At 31.9% G+C, this 18,284-nt stretch overlaps 1 protein-coding gene across 2 annotated transcripts in view; it reads right to left on the reverse strand.

Moving 5' to 3' along the window:
• Positions 1-18,284, reverse strand: part of LOC127729350 (uncharacterized) — a 101,154-nt gene that overhangs the window by 21,449 nt on the left and 61,421 nt on the right. For both annotated transcript variants that reach the window (XM_052237124.1, XM_052237123.1), the window contains 14 exons: positions 17,457-17,608; positions 15,763-15,967; positions 14,262-14,417; positions 13,692-13,855; positions 11,538-11,672; positions 10,828-11,017; positions 9,706-9,849; positions 8,943-9,071; positions 8,520-8,683; positions 6,311-6,459; positions 5,626-5,786; positions 3,569-3,715; positions 2,778-2,897; positions 1,103-1,258 (listed from right to left, as the gene is read on the reverse strand). In XM_052237124.1, coding sequence (XP_052093084.1) covers positions 1,103-1,258; positions 2,778-2,897; positions 3,569-3,715; positions 5,626-5,786; positions 6,311-6,459; positions 8,520-8,683; positions 8,943-9,071; positions 9,706-9,849; positions 10,828-11,017; positions 11,538-11,672; positions 13,692-13,855; positions 14,262-14,417; positions 15,763-15,967; positions 17,457-17,608 — 2,172 coding nt within the window. The remainder of the gene's footprint in view (positions 1-1,102; positions 1,259-2,777; positions 2,898-3,568; positions 3,716-5,625; positions 5,787-6,310; positions 6,460-8,519; positions 8,684-8,942; positions 9,072-9,705; positions 9,850-10,827; positions 11,018-11,537; positions 11,673-13,691; positions 13,856-14,261; positions 14,418-15,762; positions 15,968-17,456; positions 17,609-18,284) is intronic.

The following is an 18,284-nucleotide window of genomic DNA, read 5'->3' on the forward strand; positions in this document are numbered from 1 at the left end:
TCCTGGCAGAAAATCTAAGTCCATTTAAAAGTAAAATAAGGAAAAAATGGATTTATTTTTTTACAAAATTTACTTCTAGATACTATCTTATGATCATAAACAAGCTTCTGTCCAAGTTTGGTACAAACCCAGGATAGATTAAGAAAGTTATTAAAATTTAAAAACTTTAACCACAGAGTGAATGTAATATTTCCCGGCAGAAAAAAAAAAGTCCATTTATAAGTAAAATACAGAAAAAATGGAATTTTATTTTTACAAATTTACTTCTGGATACTATCTTATGATCATAAACAAGCTTCTGTCCAAGTTTGGTAGAAATCCTGGATAGTTTAAGAAAGTTATTAAAATTTCAAAAACTTTAACCACAGAGTGAATATTTGTGGATGCCGACGACGACACCGACGGAATGTAGGATCGCTATGTCTTGCTTTTTCGACTAAATTCGAAGGCTCGACAACTAGAGGTTCTAAAGAGCATGTGTCGCTAAACAATGGACACTCTCCAACATTGAAAAGAAGAATATGATTCATGACTAAAGTATACTTTTTGTTGATCTAGTATTGCTGACATTTATTTATCTACTATATTTTTTGCCAAAAAACAAAAATGGGTAAAAATCATCATTAAAGGGCCATAACTCCTATTATAATAAGACTGACAATTATGGCTATGTTGTAGTAGCAGATACAAGTGTGTGTAGTCCATGTCATTCTAAAGTTATTCCGAAAAAACATTCAGATGAAAAAATTAAATAGGAGGTGCAAAAGTATATAATGTCAGTAATATTCTGATATAGTTTCACACAATTCTGTCCTTCGGTTCTGGAGCAGTTGAAGCAGTTGTGGATACAGGTGTGATACAGAAGGATGACCAGACGAAGACAGAAACCCCCATCACTATAGACCCCCCTGCTTTTTGAAATTTTCACACATCAAAAATATTCTGTTGAATGCTTTATTCCTATTTTACATAAAATGCTTGTGCTATTTGTCTGAGGAAAGAATAAATGGTTTGGCTTTTCCATACTACTAAATAACTGTATGAAATTCATCTCTTAAAAACACATGATTTTTCCTTAAATGAAAACAAGTTGATAGCTTACGTATACACTCTACTCCATCTCCTCTATAACCTCTCTTGCAGCGACAGCTGTAAGACCCCTGTAGATTGGTACATACAGCATTTTCACTACAGTTATTTTTCTTTGGATCAGCACACTCATCAATATCCTTGCAAACAGCTTTACATTGTTGATAGCCTATAAGTGAATTAAAAATGTTTTTCACATGAATGAACTTACCATTATATATATAGCTACTAAATCTTTTCAGTTTGACTTGCGCATGCTGAGGAGTAATATAGAGTACAACACTTGCCATAAATATAGAATTCACATAAAGTACATTTCTAAAAACATTTGTCCCCTAGCTTTTTATATTTGTAAATTTAGCCAAAACAATGTTAAATTTAGCTTTATATTTTTTAAAATCTGTTGAATTTCCCTAATGATGTTAGAGTCAAATTGTTTTAACAATTCACAGTCAATGTTGACATTTTCTTTTTAGCTTTATTCAGAAGTTTAACACACAGAGATATGTCTCCCCGTACGTAATTTTGAAAGTAAAATGCAAATGTTGAAATTAAAATGGCAATACTTTAAAATGTAAACTATGCAAAACATTCAAAGTCAATGAACTGTGACTAAAAATGGAAGGCAAGATAACTTCCATGGAAATGAGATGTGCCAATGCTTATACAATGGATACAAAATATTATTGACCTTCAACAAGTGGTTCCCCTTAAACTGACATAATCACTACACAAACTTTAACATATAAACTAAGCAAAAGTTTCAAAGTCAATAAACCATGACTGAGGTAGGGAAATAATCTCCATGGATATAAGATGTGCCAATGCTAATGTAACTGCATACTAAATATTATTGACCTTCAACGATTGGTCCCCTTTAAATTAAACTGACCTAATCACAAACTTATACACATAAACTAAGCACAAGTTTTAAAGTCAATAGACTATGACTGAAAAGGTGGGGCCAAATAATCTCCATGGAAATGAGATGTGCCTATGCTAATTCAACTGCATACCAAATATCATTGACCTTCAACTAGTGGTTCCCATTAAACTGACCTAATCACTACAAACATGTGTACATCCTTCTTGAGCAGCTGTTGACACTGCCAGAAACAACATGCCTAAGTCTTGCCTGCCCTGCTTTGTAGAGGCGAGACAAAAACTCGATAACAGTATCAAATAAACTTGGTGTATTCAAATTAAAAATATCACATTCCTACAAACACATGACACAGAGATATTTCTTGTCTGTATGTAGTTTCACAGTAGAATGCAGATGTTAAAAATGTTAATGGAAACACTTTGATATGTAATATTACTGAGGGAGCAGAGCAAAATAATCTCCATGGAAATCAGATTTGCCAAATGAAATATAATTGATTACCAAATATTATTGACTGACAATTAATGGTTCCCTTTAAACTGACCTAATCACAAACTAATTAATAATAATAATAATAATAATAAAATAATAATAATAATAATAATAATAATAATAATAATCCTTGAAGAGGGTAAGCTCAATTGAAATTAAGAAGTTATTAAAATAACTTGAACAATTGATGACACTGCTACCTGCCATCATAGGAAACACATGCATGTGCAAGTCTGGCCTCTACAACCTCAATTCACCTGTTATTTTGACTTACTTCCACAACTTTGATTCACCTGTTATAGTGACTTACCTCCACATTCCTCAGGTAACTCCTGTGTATAACCAGGTTTACATTTACATTTGAAGGATCCAGGAATGTTCTCACATTCTGCTGAGTGTGGACACCAACCCAAAGCACATTCATTATCATCTAATGGAAATAAAATAAAGCATTTAATAGATATAACAATCAATACTGAAATTAATTGTCATATTCCTGACTCATTACAAGTAAAAACTCAGTATTTCTGACGTATTTGATACTTTGATACATAATCCACAATAACAGTTTCTGCTATTAAACCAGAGCTCACTTTATATAATAGTTTGTGCCAAAAATTAGCCCACATATCATATGTACCTTCTTGCATGGACAGCCAGTGGCTCTTTTGACAACAGTGGAAGGTTTCTTATAAAATACAAAAGTCTCTAGATTGCTCACTGTTCTTCCCTTGATAACCCATTTTACAATTACATTCAAAGGATCTCTCTTTGTTGGAACCTGTTGATTGTAGTTTAACGCAAAAGTTCTCAGTACTCACCATAACAGTTTCTGCCATAAGCCCATACACCAGATACTTTCTTCCCTTGATACTCAGTACTCACCATAACAGTTTCTGCGATAAGCCCACACATCAGATACTTTCTTCCCTTGATACTCATGAGATCAGTACTCACCATAACAGTTTCTGCCATTAGCGTATACACCAGATACTTTCTTCCCTTGATACTCATGAGATCAGTACTCACCATAACAGTTTTTGCCATAAGCGTATACACCAGATACTTTCTTCCCTTGATACTCATGAGATCAGTACTCACCATAACAGTTTCTGCCATTAGCGTATACACCAGATACTTTCTTCCCTTGATATCCAGGTTTACAATCACATTCAAAGGTTCCATCTTTGTTGGTACATGTTGCATGTTCATGACAATCGTTAAAACCTGTATCACATTCATTCAAATCTGTGAAAAATATAATAATCAAAATTAAGTAGGGAAACTTGAACACAATTTTATTTTTTGGTCCAATGTTTGGCTCTTTCACTGAAGGGGTATTTATTTATTTTGGGATGTACTAGCCAGAAATATGTCACATAATCCTGCAGCCTAACTCACATCAAGTAAATAGAGTATATGTGACCTAATGTAATTTTACTGATGTTGACCACTGGAACAGTTAGCACACAATCAAATGTATAATTGTGTGTGAGGTTTGTTACCGTAGAAAGGCTTGTATAGTTCGCAGTGGTACATAGTCCGCACCCCCTTCTCCCCACGAAATTTTAGGTAAAAAAACTTTTTGTAACTGTTAGAAAAGGTCTAATGAAACTCCGCTAATTTCAAATCCTGTGCGGTCGTTTGCGGTATTTTCTTGGAAAAACCTGTTTTCCATCATCAAACAGAAGCTGAAACTGCTTGTTAATTATTCTAGAACGCTTCATGATTGTTAAAATAAGTTAAATTCACTTAAAAAACAATTTAGAAACTTGTGTATGTTTAAACAGGAAGTTTAAAAAGCACGTGTAAAAGAAGATATTAACCGGTGAGAGTCGAAATCCGTACATAACAGATATCACTATAATACGACTTTGAAAGTAAAACAGTTCCATCCTTTTGTAAAACAGTCTTTAATATATCTATCACATTAATGTTTGAAGGGTCTTAAGCTAATACAAACCATATTAGTCAGTATGAAACACCAAAACGGAACGAACAATAACCGATTTCGTTTTGTAGTTTACAAATTCTAAGCTGGTTTACGGTTGTCTTTTTCACTATGTTTGTATCGTTTCAATCGAGCAGATACCAGTTTATTTCAACCAATGCATTTAAAAGAAACGAGAAATTTGTAATGAAAGGTTTAGTTTTTATATTTATCAGTATTAATTTGATATTGAATAGAAATAACTTATTAATATGGATGAGTTAAAATTATTAGTTTGAAAAATGATAAGAGCGCCCTCTACAATAGAAATAACAAAGATGGCGGAACGTAAACAAACCACCTCGACCGCGAAATTGAAATTTTTCTCTTATTTCTTGCTTATTGTACTCTATAGTCCGCACCCCGTCTGGAAGGTCCAATTTTGGAGAATAAAACCGCGGACTATACAAGCCTTTCTACGGTACATGCTTGGGAAGTTTACAATACTTCAGATTTTTTATTAATTAATTTGTATTTTGTTTTGAAAGTTTACTATTTATAAAAATAAATATGTGGTATGATTGCCTATGAGACAACTCTCCACCAGAGACCAAATGGCATAGTAGTGAACAACTATAGGCCACTGTACATCCTTCAACAATGAGCAAAACCCATGCCACATAGTGAGCTACAAAAGGCCCCAAACTGACAAATATAAAACAATATTAAATTGAGAAAACTTACGGCCTGATTTATGTAAAAAACGATGAACGAAAAAAAAATATAATAAAAAGAAGAAAAGAAACAAGAACCACTGAATAACAGGCTCCTGACTTGGGACAAGCATTTGTTTGTGTCTAATCAATATGATATTTAAGCATTAAGCATTGGTTCTTTTCCCAAACTATCTTTGTTGTATCTGAAGCTGGTACTAAATTCCAACAACATCTATACCCTGACTGTTGAAGGAGGGTTGGGAGGATGCTATTTTGAAGTGATGTGTATCATTTAAGGGAGATAAGGTACCTGCTATATGCCTTTAATAATCTTTAAGATATCAGGTATTCCCAGAAACAGACAATATTCTAAAAATATAAGCAAAAGAAGAGTGAATATTTCATTACCCAAATAAGCCTAAAGAAGGCTTCTGTGTGTATCATAGTCTACACTTGGTTATCAATACAAAAAAAAGGGAATCAATTAACATGTCTCACTACACATGACTTACCAAACTCCACTTGACTGCAGAACAATTTGCCTAGAGTAATCTTGCCTGTAGCATTAACTCTGCCAGTGTCCAGGAAAGTCATACTAACTACAGGTAAGTTATTGGTAAAAACTCCAGCATCACTTCTCCATTGTAACTCCCCTGCATCACAGCTACACTTTCTAATAAATAACAAACCAATGTGTTAGATAAAGTTCTCCATTTCTGTTTGAAAATTCAAATTTTCAATTAACTGTTTTGAGAATTAAAGACATGAAACTGAAAAATCAAATCATTATTCATGATGGACAATCTGTTATATCATATCTTACATTTTTTTCAGATTTCTAAAAGGTCAAATAACCAAGGCAACGTTAACTATTTCTCAAATAACCAGGGCAAAGTTGACTATTTGCTGTATCACTGTTACATGTTTTAACATAATTTAAGACAGTAATATCTTCTTTTGTGGGGATTTAAACATTTTTTTTATAAAGGGTAATGAATCAGTATGCTTTTATCACAGGAAACCAAAAAATAAAAAGGAGAATAATGACTTCTTATATATTTAAATTTGATGACCTAACATAATTAATATGGGTAAGTATTGAATCCTAACCATAACAAACACATAATGGATGTATTTAGATTTTCTAAAGAAAGATGGTCACACTATCCCTATATCAGGGATGTGTTAGTATATTACCTTGTTTCTAAGACATTTCTAGTTTGATCTCCTCCACACAGTTTGTCAATCCCTCCACTACAGGAACACCCACTATTTTGTCCAGTCCCAAGGTAATATTTACTTTGACCACCAGTGCCTGTCCAGTAGAATTTCCCATATCCAATAAACTACAAAAACAAACTGGTGCATTAAAACAGAATTTTGAAATAGAAAATGTATCTATGGTTGGCTGATAACAGTATATAGTGTGTACTACTTACTTACATGATACATATATAATTAAGAAGATGTGGTATGTCTCGTGCCAATGAGACAACTCTCCATCCAAGTCACCATGTAAAAAATATGCATTGTAACAGTCAAATTTGATATGTAAGTAGTATTGAGATACATCAGTGAGGACTGTGTATAATTACAGTATAATTGATTGGAAGATAGCATGTGACACATTGGTGTAGACTACTTACTTACATGCGTATAATTACAGTCATAATTGATTGGAAGATAGCATGTGACACATTGGTGTAGACTATTTACTTATATGTGTATAATTACAGTCATAATTGATTTGAAGATAGCATGTGACACATTGGTGTAGACTATTTACTTATATGTGTATAATTACAGTCATAATTGATTTGAAGATAGCATATGACACATTGGTGTAGACTATTTACTTACATGCCTATAATTACAGTCAAAATTAATTGGAAGATAGTATGTGACACATTGGTGTAGACTATTTACTTGCAAGCGTATAATTACAGTCATAATTGATTTGAAGATAGCATATGACACATTGGTGTAGACTATTTACTTACATGCCTATAATTACAGTCATAATTGATTTGAAGATAGCATGTGACACATTGGTGTAGACTATTTACTTACATGCCTATAATTACAGTCATAATTGATTGGAAGATAGCATATGACACATTGGTGTAGACTATTTACTTACATGCCTATAATTACAGTCATAATTGATTGGAAGATAGCATGTGACACATTGGTGTAGACTATTTAATTACATGTGTATTATTACAGTCATAATTGATTGGAAGATAGCATGTGACACATTGGTGTAGACCATTTAATAACATGTGTATTATTCACAATTGATTGGAAGATAGCATGTGACACATGGGTGTAGACTATCTAATTACATGTGTATAATTACAGTCATAATTGATTGGAAAGCATGTGACACATTGGTGTAGATTATTAAAATACATGTGTATAATAACAGTCATATTTGATTGGTTGAAAGCAGTAGTGTGACATATTAGTGGAGATTATGATACCTCAGTATGTATTTTCTTAATAAAATTGTAGAAGAATAAATTTACTCTTTTTACATAAATTGTCTCAAATTCATCTCATATTGGGTAATCTCGGTTGCAAACAGGTTCTGATTTTCATTTTGACTTAGATACAAAACATTTATATTTTTCGTCAGGATTATTTTTGTATTTAAAATCATTAAAATTACCGTTGTTTAAAGATGAAATGAAGATTTCGTTCAAAAATTTGGTGACCGCTGACCGCTTTAGACAGGTGACCACTAATTTGAGTTTAATTGTAGAGAGAAAACATTTGAGAGGATCTGAAATTGACCACTGAAATGAGGTGACCGTTAAGGCAGGTTTGCCTGTAGTTTCAAAACAAATTTTACTGGATATGCACTATTTACTGGAAGCAAACACTTTCCTGTAAAAAGTTTCAAAAACTATTAACCAGTGAATAGTCTTTTTACAGGAAATACTGAAAGCAAACATTTTCCCGTACTTTCTGTATCACTTAAATTAACTTGTCTCCAAAGAGTTCAGAATGATTATTCATACTGAGCAGTCAAATGATTATGACAACAACAAGGAATACAGCTTCACAGAATTTTAAAAGTCGTCTGCTTCAAATTAAAAATCATGGTTTATCTAAAAAAATTTCATTTGGAACAGTTGTAAAAGTTGCAGTATAAAAAGACATTATCTTGAAATACATACCAGTTTTACTCTGTATAATGAAACGCTATATTTTTTCTGTATAATAATACGCTATAATAACTGGCTATTCAGAGTCTCAGACAATAGCAAGTTCATTGTTCCCCTCAACACCAACTATATCCCTTTGCTTTGCATCAGAAAATAGTTTGTGTCTCAGGTGACAATAAACTAAATACCTGGGTATTGTCCTCTTGCCAGTAAATAAGTGTATAATTTTGACTTACATGTGTATTATAACAGTCATATTTGATTGGTTGATAGCAGTATTGCGACACATCAGTAAGACCGTCCACTTGTTGATTGGAAGCATTATTGTAGGTAACAGTTTCTGTGACGGTTCCCTCTGTAACTGTTGGGTCTTCATGGTCATGGCCTACAACTGTTACGCCTATAAACAAATCAGTTGATGTCAATTCATATCTAGTATTTTAACATGCCTTTCATGGAATCTCCGTTTTTAAAGTATTGCAGAGTGGAACATTTTCATAGGGAGTAATTTTGGCGTGTTGAGTGATTAAGATAAAAGTCATTAAAAAAATATCCCTTCAGGTAATTTAGGAGATAATTGTATAGTATTTTAAGCTTGGCCTACATAAAACATAGGTTTTACTGTTGTAGATTGAAGAGTTGGATAGATCATGACTTACCATGTCCTGGAACTATCTCCATATCACAATATACCATGTAAGGTTGAGCATTGGTAGTTGGATAGATCATGAACTCTCCACTTTTTTGGAAACCATTCTTGTAAACCTCCTCACAATCTTTAGGTAAGTCTAAAACAGAAAAGCAGTTATAAAGAAACTTATGTTGATATCTGTAAATAGTGGTTGGCTGTTTCATAAACATTTCAATAGATTGCCATTTATAAAACATAATCTTTGAAGAAGTAACAAAAAATTGATGTAATCCAAAGCTGAAAATGTTGTAAAAGTAATAATATTCTTATAGGATTTACATCTTTAGTAATCCTATGTATGGTTACCATAGAAACTTGGGTATAGGTCAGAATTTTGGGAGTAAAACTGTGGGTGCTGGAAGGGGGTATTGAGTTACAGCTGACAATTAGTATCATGGTAACAATTTCTCTAATCTATGTCTACGATTTGAAAAAAGAGCTTTATATCAAATAAAGAAAATATAAACAATCAGAATTGTATTCACCAAATTAGACAAGCTAAATGATCTGTCTTTATTCTATGCCTACTTGAAAGTAAAAAAAATTCTTATTGGTTACTTTAAAATCAATCAGTCTCAATATTATTGCTTGACCAAATAGAATACCCTCTGTTATTGTCTTTAACTGAATTGGAAGTTTTAGCGAAAGTATCTGGACTGATAAATGGAAAATGATTTGTAAAAAAAAACATTAATAAATATTTAGGTTTGAAAAAACATCTACAAACTTACCAAAAGGTGTAGGACCACATCGTACATCACCGACAGTTGCAGTGGCTGTAGCTCCAGGTGTAGTTTGGCCACCAAGGTTTAACTGTATTATAGGCATAACATTTGTGTCTGTTAATATTCCATAGTCATATGAGACCATTGGTCCTTAAATGTAAATAAATAGGCATTACATTTGTGTCTGTTAATATTCCATAGTCATATGAGACCATTGGTCCTAAAATGTAAATAAATAGGCATTACATTTGTGTCTGTTAATATTCCATAGTCATATGAGACCATTGGTCTTAAAATGTAAATAAATAGGCATTACATTTGTGTCTGTTAATATTCCATAGTCATATGAGACCATTGGTCCTAAAATGTAAATAAATAGGCATTACATTTGTGTCTGTTAATATTCCATAGTCATATGAGACCATTGGTCCTAAAATGTAAATAAATAGGCATTACATTTGTGTCTGTTAATATTCCATAGTCATATGAGACCATTGGTCCTAAAATGTAAAAAAAATAAGTACCTTAATGGATATTTACCAGATTTTGACAATCTTTCAATATAGAATATCTAAATTCAAAGATCATTTTTAATACATGACAAAGTATTAACTCAATGCATAACAAGTAATATACAACCACAGTCAATATAATGAAATCCGAGTACAAATTACACATTGACAGGTTAAGTTAAAATGTTTAGAACATTCTAATGGAGTTTTAAGAAATACCTACACATACTCTTTTCTACTATGTCGATATCTAATGACATATGTCATACCTACACATACTCTTTTCTACTATGTCAATATCTAATGACATATGTCATACCTACACATACTCTTTACACCAATCAACATACCAAATATTGTACACCTGTAATTCATGCCGCTTGAATCATTTAATATTTGTAAGTCTACTACAGCAGAATTTCCTGTATGTTTGGAATAGAGTTAATTTAAAAAAGTTTGTGTTAGTAGTTGCAAAGTTCTGCAACTACACATATGGTCAATCATACAGCAAAAGGGAAGCATGTTTGTTTCACCTCCAAGACGGTCATTGTTCTTTAATGTTGATTTAAACCAAAAGCTATACATTTTTGAAATTTTGTTTGATTTTTTGTCATACCTTTAGCATCACAATGACAATTGGTTCCTGGTGGACAGGTACCAGTCAAAACACAAGCACATCCAGTAACATCAGACTGGAAACCAGTACCAAAACTTGTAGACTGGACTCCTCCATATGTGGTGTAAAATCCATCAGCAGGGGAATTATCATTAATGAGAGCTGTCTCTTTACATTCATATTGTATTCCCTGTTGATAAATAAATACATATTACAATTAATAAAAGATTAAGTATTATTGGTATACTGAGATTGCCATTGGAATGAACTCACAAATTCAACTTGATCTTATATGGTTCTTATACATCTTTTACATCCTTGACTTTCAAATATTCTGCTTTGAGCATTCCTGATCATGGTAAATTCAGAAGAATGAAAGTCATCAAGTGTCGTTTTCATTTTTCAGAAGATTTTTACAAAAAACACAAATACCAGTCTTATTCCGAATTTGACATTAGATTTTTCAAAATGGAAAACAAAGAAGAAAAGACACTTTTCTTTATCTACTTTCAAATTCTTTCAAGTTTTTTGTCAACCTCTTAAACAAGAGATAATCATATCCAAGGCAAATTGATATACTGTTGGCATTCATATTGGTTTGAACAGGACCAATAAATAAATCTAACACTATACTGGACTAATCTGGTTAAATCATTAAAACAAAGGAAGCTGTATTTTGACTTCAGTCTAGCTATCCTCAATGTTATTACCTGTGAACAGAATCCTGACTGCTTGGTCAGAGCATTTATTTGTTCAGGTGTGACATCTGGATAAACTATATCAGTGACCTGTGATCCTGGTCCTGTTTGTCCTTGAACTTTTATGCTGTCTGGCTGTCCTGGTACCTAAAAATATAGACAATTTTATGATTAAGTCTTCAAAAATGTCAAGGTCTTAATACAGGTACAACAGAAACTAAACATTATTTATGATCCATGAAATTGAGGTCTAGGAAAGATTAGCCCTGCCAGATAGGTTCACCTAACAATTAATCATTCTATACAATATATCTACACGAGTGAACTAACACATTATAACGGTACAGGCTGGTAGAGTAATCAGGATGGATACCGAAGTCTTAAAAACCTCGGTAAAATAATTTGATGATAGGAAACAAGTCCTGAAGTACATAAAATGCAGTTCATATAGGGTTATAAAAAGGTTAACAAGACATAACATCACAATAATTGGTTTGACAACGTTAAAATGAAAGTGAAAGTATTTTATGTACTTCAGCACTTGTTTCCTATCATTAAATTGTCCTGAAGACGCCACCATAAGTGGCTAGACCAGAATAAAGCATTTCCTTGCGGTAATCCAGGATGTTGTTGTCTTTTTATAGTTTTATTCTATACAATAATTAGAGTTAAATAATAGCTTATAGTATCATAGAAAAGGCCCTAATCATGAAAACTTAATGTTTACCAGTTGCAATAAACCACAAAAAATGATGCCAAGGTCAGATGAACACTGCAAAAAGGACATGTACACCAAACAATAGTTATATACACAAAATATATTTCTACTATTGCTTAAGGATGTACACCTCTGAGGAGCCAAACATTTCTAGAATTAAACTTTTTTTCTTAACCTAATTTTTTGGTTTATATGACTGTAAGAAAATAATTGGTGAAGAAAAAATCATATGATGATGCACTTCTTTTTTTGCTACGGCCCTTTAAAAGTACCCAATTCTGATGATTTTCCCATTTTTCATCAATTTTTACCCATTTTTGGGCTATTATCATAAAAAAAATCACAGTTTCACAATTAAACTTTTTTCATATCCTCAATAAAGATGAAGTGGACCAATCTGAATAAATTTAACTTAAAAAACTATAGGTAGGTATTAATATAAGAAAGTTTTATAAAATTTTGTTGCTTTTTCGTGTCAAATTTACCATGCTGTCAATTTTGTAAATTTGGGATTTTTCTCTTTTTTTAGAACAAAAGCATATTATTTCAACTCCTTTGTTATAAATGATTGAAAAAATACATATCTAAGAAATTTGAAAAGAAAAAATTGATATGGGATGTACATGTTTCTTGTAAAATCATTTCTTGTACCCATCACCCATTTTCTCAACATTTTGGCTAATGAGACTTACTTGATTGGTAATAAAATTTGAAAATTTTATTACTCAAAAACTACTTATTGTAAATACACAAGTTTGATTATAACTTTTTTTAAATTCATTGATATTTTCCACTTGTATCACTTGTTTTGGAAATAATTCCAGAACGAGATTACAACGAGACTGAAACGTCAGAAGAATGCATCCTTAAAAATCCTGAAACAGATCTAAACACCAAAGCTTAACGTTGACTAATGGAATATGAAAAAGAGGTCAAGATTAGATAAAGCCTGCCAAAAGGACACGTACACCTTATAACCATTTCCATACACCAAATAGTGACCTATTGCTTAAAGTATTTGAGTAAAGAACCTAATCACTAAAACTTAATTTTGACCATTGTCCCATGAAAATGAGGTCAAGTCAGATGAACCTGACAAACAGACATTTACACCTTTCATTAATTCTGTATACCAAATATAGTTGACTTATTGCTTATAGTACCTGAGCAACTGACCTTTTCACAAAAACTTATGGCTGACCAATAAACCATGAAAATGAGGTCAAAGTCAAATGAACCCTGCTAGACAATCATGTACATTTTTCAATCATTCATACATCATACTGAGATGACTTATTGAAATGAGAATTCGTACACTGGACATATGCCAGACAGAAATATCAGAACATAAATTCTAAAATAGTTCTTTAAGAGATAAAACTTTCGTCTTCTGTTTAATTTAAAGTTCCATACACACAATATGTATAAATAAAGCGATAAATACTCACAATTGTAATACCAATACTAGGGTCTGTTTTAAAATCACATGTGACCTCAAAGAATTCCACACCACCTGGACCATCAGGGTCTATAGCATATTTATTCCCTCTATATATCCCAGAGTTTGTATTAGCTTTGTTTACTTTAATATCATGGCAGTCTTTGTACAAATCTGAAAATCAAATCCAATTATTCGAATGAAATTATTTGGTAGATGAATTGATATAAATGTATTGTTTGTTGTAAAATTCATCTATTTTCAGGCTGAAACGATTTAGCTGTACTTTGGTTTTTCTGTGTTGTTGGACTGCTGACTCATTGATGTTTGCCCCTCATTAAATCATGCTAATATAAGAATACTTTTAATCTATATCTGGACAGATATTATAAAGTGTTCAGACCTACAGGGGTAAAGTCCATAGGAAACATGTCACACCACCTTAAAATATTACCCTGACTAATGATAAATTAGTCTATTCTTACTCCTTAATCCAATATTCATATTGTAATAAGTAATAAATAAAACTCAAATTACAGTGATAATAAATTGACACCAGGATTTAAGCCACTAAACCTACCATAACATTTGAGTGGACCAATGTGTAGTTTCCTGTTTACTGTGGAAGTATCTAAAACAACTGATATAACTGGTAACCCATCCTGAACTTTTACAAATCCACCATGAATTGACCCATCTGAACAGGAACAGGCTCCTTCTTTACACTGAATGGTTCCTATCAAAATAAATAATCATATTACTGGCCTTCTTCAAACTTAATTTATCTAAATGGTATCAGTCAATTGCATTTTGTTTTTAATTTTTTTTTCCTAAAACCATAAATTTTGAATGTTTACCTTAACTTCTTGTCTTCATTTAATTTACTGAAAGACGAAATTTGTAAAGAATTTATCAGAAAACCGTATTTTACTTGAAATCTGTTAAATATTTTTAAACCAAATGTTAATTAGAAACTGTTTTAATCTGATATGTTTCTTGTTTTAAGTATAACAGCTGTTTCGTTTTAATCTATATTGTTATATTTTATTTGTATAGTAATGAAATGCTAAAAATGAAAATACACCAACATTTTTTTTCATGCAATAATGGCCCTGAAGTCCTATGCTGCTACTCCCAAAAAGGTTGATTTTTGTATCACACAAAAGTGAATTAAGTCCTCAAAATCTAAACCATGGGTAAGTATATTTACAGATTGATTGATTGATTGGTGTTTAACTCCACTTTCAGCACTATTGGCCATTTGTGGCTGTCAGTTTTTATTGATCAAGAAAGCCAGAGTGCCCAGAGAGAAACACTGATCTTCGCGGTAAGATAACTGACATTCCTACTCAGTTAAGATTTGAGTCGACCACACCTGCCACTTTCTGGGTTCAAACTCACATCTTAAATGTTGATAGGCTAGTGACACAGTAGCTAAACTACTTAGACCATTCGCCCAATGAGCTCCCAATTTACATTACACAGCACTTACTTTATACCAACAAACTTTCTCTAGTAATTGTTGAAATTTTTGATCAGATGATTATTGTTAAAATATGAATTTGGCTTTTTACTATTGTGAAATAGTAAAGCCCCTTGTTAAAGCTCAGTGTCAAATGGTCTATTTTGTAATGCATTGTATTGTGAATTCATTATTATCATTCATGTTATACCAATTTTTGTGGAATTCGTGGGTATTAGTAAACCAAATATTCAAATGTTCAACCAAGTACAAATTTTCTATGCATTTGTATGCAGACTTTGGAAAAACCATTAAATCAAATATCCATGAAAATATAAGTTTTCCTCCATCCACAAGCATCGGTATCCACGAAAATATATGAATCCACATCATGTCATTTAATATCTCATTAGAGCTTACGTTGAGTGTATTTGTTTTAATCATCCTGGATCATCCTGACATGTAACCAACAGTGTTGTTGTCTAAAGGGTTGTATAGAAGTATTCTGTATAAATATCGTCAGACAAAATTATTTTAGAAAGACAAAAACAAATTTTCAGACTTTTTTAAATATGAAAGGAATAGAAGGAACAGGATAAATTAAATGAACTGTATTTACCCTCTTCAGTAACAACCCACTCATCATTAGATCCCCGCTGTGTTGGAGGTGGAGCGCCATTACATAAAACATACACTTCTTGTTCACAAAACACGGCCTCGCTTACCACAACTTTCATATACTCAACCATATATACAAAATACTCCACTATAATCATTCCACCGTCTTCAGGCACTGGATTAGTTTCTTTTTTAGGATATATGGTCTGTTAAAAGTAAAGGCATTATTAGCAATGAATTTCAAATAGAAAATGTAATCTCATTTTAAAAATTTAAATGATATAATTCAAATTATTTGGTCAACAGGGTTACAAAACATAATTATGTACAATAGACAATGTACAACATGTACAATATACTCTCATTTTCCAGTGGCAGTCCAAACTTCTCCTACCTTACCTATTGCATTTATTGTTAATTTTTTATCTCATATTGATCATGCATGAAATATTTGCCACTGGACGTTAAGCAACCCACAATTAATCAAAAATATGTACATTTCGTTATAATATGAACCTGTGACAGTTGAACAAAAAGTGTTTTATAATATGAACCCATGACAGTTGAACAAAAAGTGTTTCCGCTTTTCAAGATGCAGCCTGCAGCTGGAATTGATTTCAATTTCATAATTCAAAGTATGTAAAGATCTAACTTAATCATTATCCTCTGTAAATTAACTGAAAATAACAAATTGTTTGATACCATTAATAATCTTAATCATTTTCAACTTCAGAATAAACAAGTATTGGCTTCGGCCTTGTGACTAAATTTTACCTGTGATAAAAGATTTGTCATGTTTTTTAAGATAAAAAACATAAATTTCATAAAATTTTTGACTCAATCTCATTGAGCACATGTAAAAATCATAAATGGTTCCCTTGGGTAAAATCTGACATAGCTTTGGTCATAAAGAACAAAACTATACAAGAATGCATGAGTTGTCGTGCTAAGAATACCCCTCTCATTATTCAATGTATAAGAAAACAGAAAGGAGGTGTCTTGACAGATCTGAGTAGCACGCACAGGTTACAACTCATCAATGTTGAGCTGCTAACCAAATATGAAGTCAACCTGTTCAATTATATTTGGGAAATGTGTGACAAATCATTTTATGTTCATTTAACATAAAGAAAAATTCAAAGTATCTGCAAACAGGAAGTAGGTACCTGACATATCCAAATTATCTCACACTACAACACTCATCACTGTCAAGCTACTGACCAAATATGAAGTCGTTCTATTCAGTACTTGCTGAGAAAAGTGTGACAAATATATGTGTTGTATAAAAGAACGGACAGACAAAAGAGCAGATGGACGGATAAACAAAAGAACAGAAGGACGAACAGACAAAAGAACAGAAGGAAGGACAAACAAAAGAACAGATCGACGGATAAGGTGATTACAATACAAGAAAGGGGTCTCCTAAAGTTTGGGGTAAAATAATCAATGTTATTTTTAATACCATTTATAGTCACATCTTTGATAAAATTAAATTGATGTGAAATTTATTCTATCCTGAACAGAATTTCTCATTGAAAAGTTCATACAAAATATATTAAGAAAAATAAAAGAAAATAAAGCTAATGTCCATGAAATGAGGTTTAAAATACAAAAAAAATAACCTTTAAAAGACATTTGAAACTATATTCAGCAATTTTTTTCTTTAAAAAAATCAGCTATTTCCTTTTCACATACCACAATGCCTGCTGGTGGATGGGCAAGTATTTCACAGAATACAGGGAAAGGGGGATTTCCCTTTTCAAATCCATCTGGATCAATATAAACTGTATCTGACGGCTGTGGAGAATTGGTCGACTCACGTCTTGCTTGACAAGAACCAAACACACCTACAATTTAAGGAGGGATTAAAAATGCTAACACAAATATACCATTTTGCAGAATTGATTTGTTCAAACGCATTTGTAAATAACATTAATTTAATAATAATTGTATATAATCATTGATTCTTATCTAATCTGTATAAACTAAAATATTTCAGAAAAACATAAAAGCACGTTTTTTTGTTGGTACAATTTATTTATAAATTATAGACTATAATAAGAAGACATTTTTTGTGCCTTAAGATTTTGTTAACGCCAATAGAAATTAGTTACAGCATAAGAATTATCTTCTGTCACAAGAGTCATGTCCTCATTACACAGGTTTCTTACCTGTCGTATGTCTTTTCATGACAAAATACAATCATTACAATTAGCAACAAATAAAAATAATCAATAAAGGGGAGACAACTGAATATTTTATTTGGAGGTGATGTTAATTTATTGAGAAAGACATGTAGTAGTCAGAATACAGTAAAAGGGGAATTTCTCTTATGAATGAGAGAAAAAACAAACAAAGGACCTCCCATCTCATCTCAAAAAATAGTGAAATGAAAGGATAAAGATTTATTTAACACTTCACATTTGGAAGCTCAACTTGACTTACACATTTTCCCATCTGAGTACCATGCATGTTGTTTTTTATGTACTCTCTGGTTTTTTGTCATGTGAAAAATTTGGTGTT

This window comes from Mytilus californianus, unplaced genomic scaffold (genome assembly GCF_021869535.1).
Source record: "Mytilus californianus isolate M0D057914Y unplaced genomic scaffold, xbMytCali1.0.p SCAF_2, whole genome shotgun sequence".
NCBI classification, from domain to species: Eukaryota; Metazoa; Mollusca; class Bivalvia; order Mytilida; family Mytilidae; genus Mytilus; species Mytilus californianus.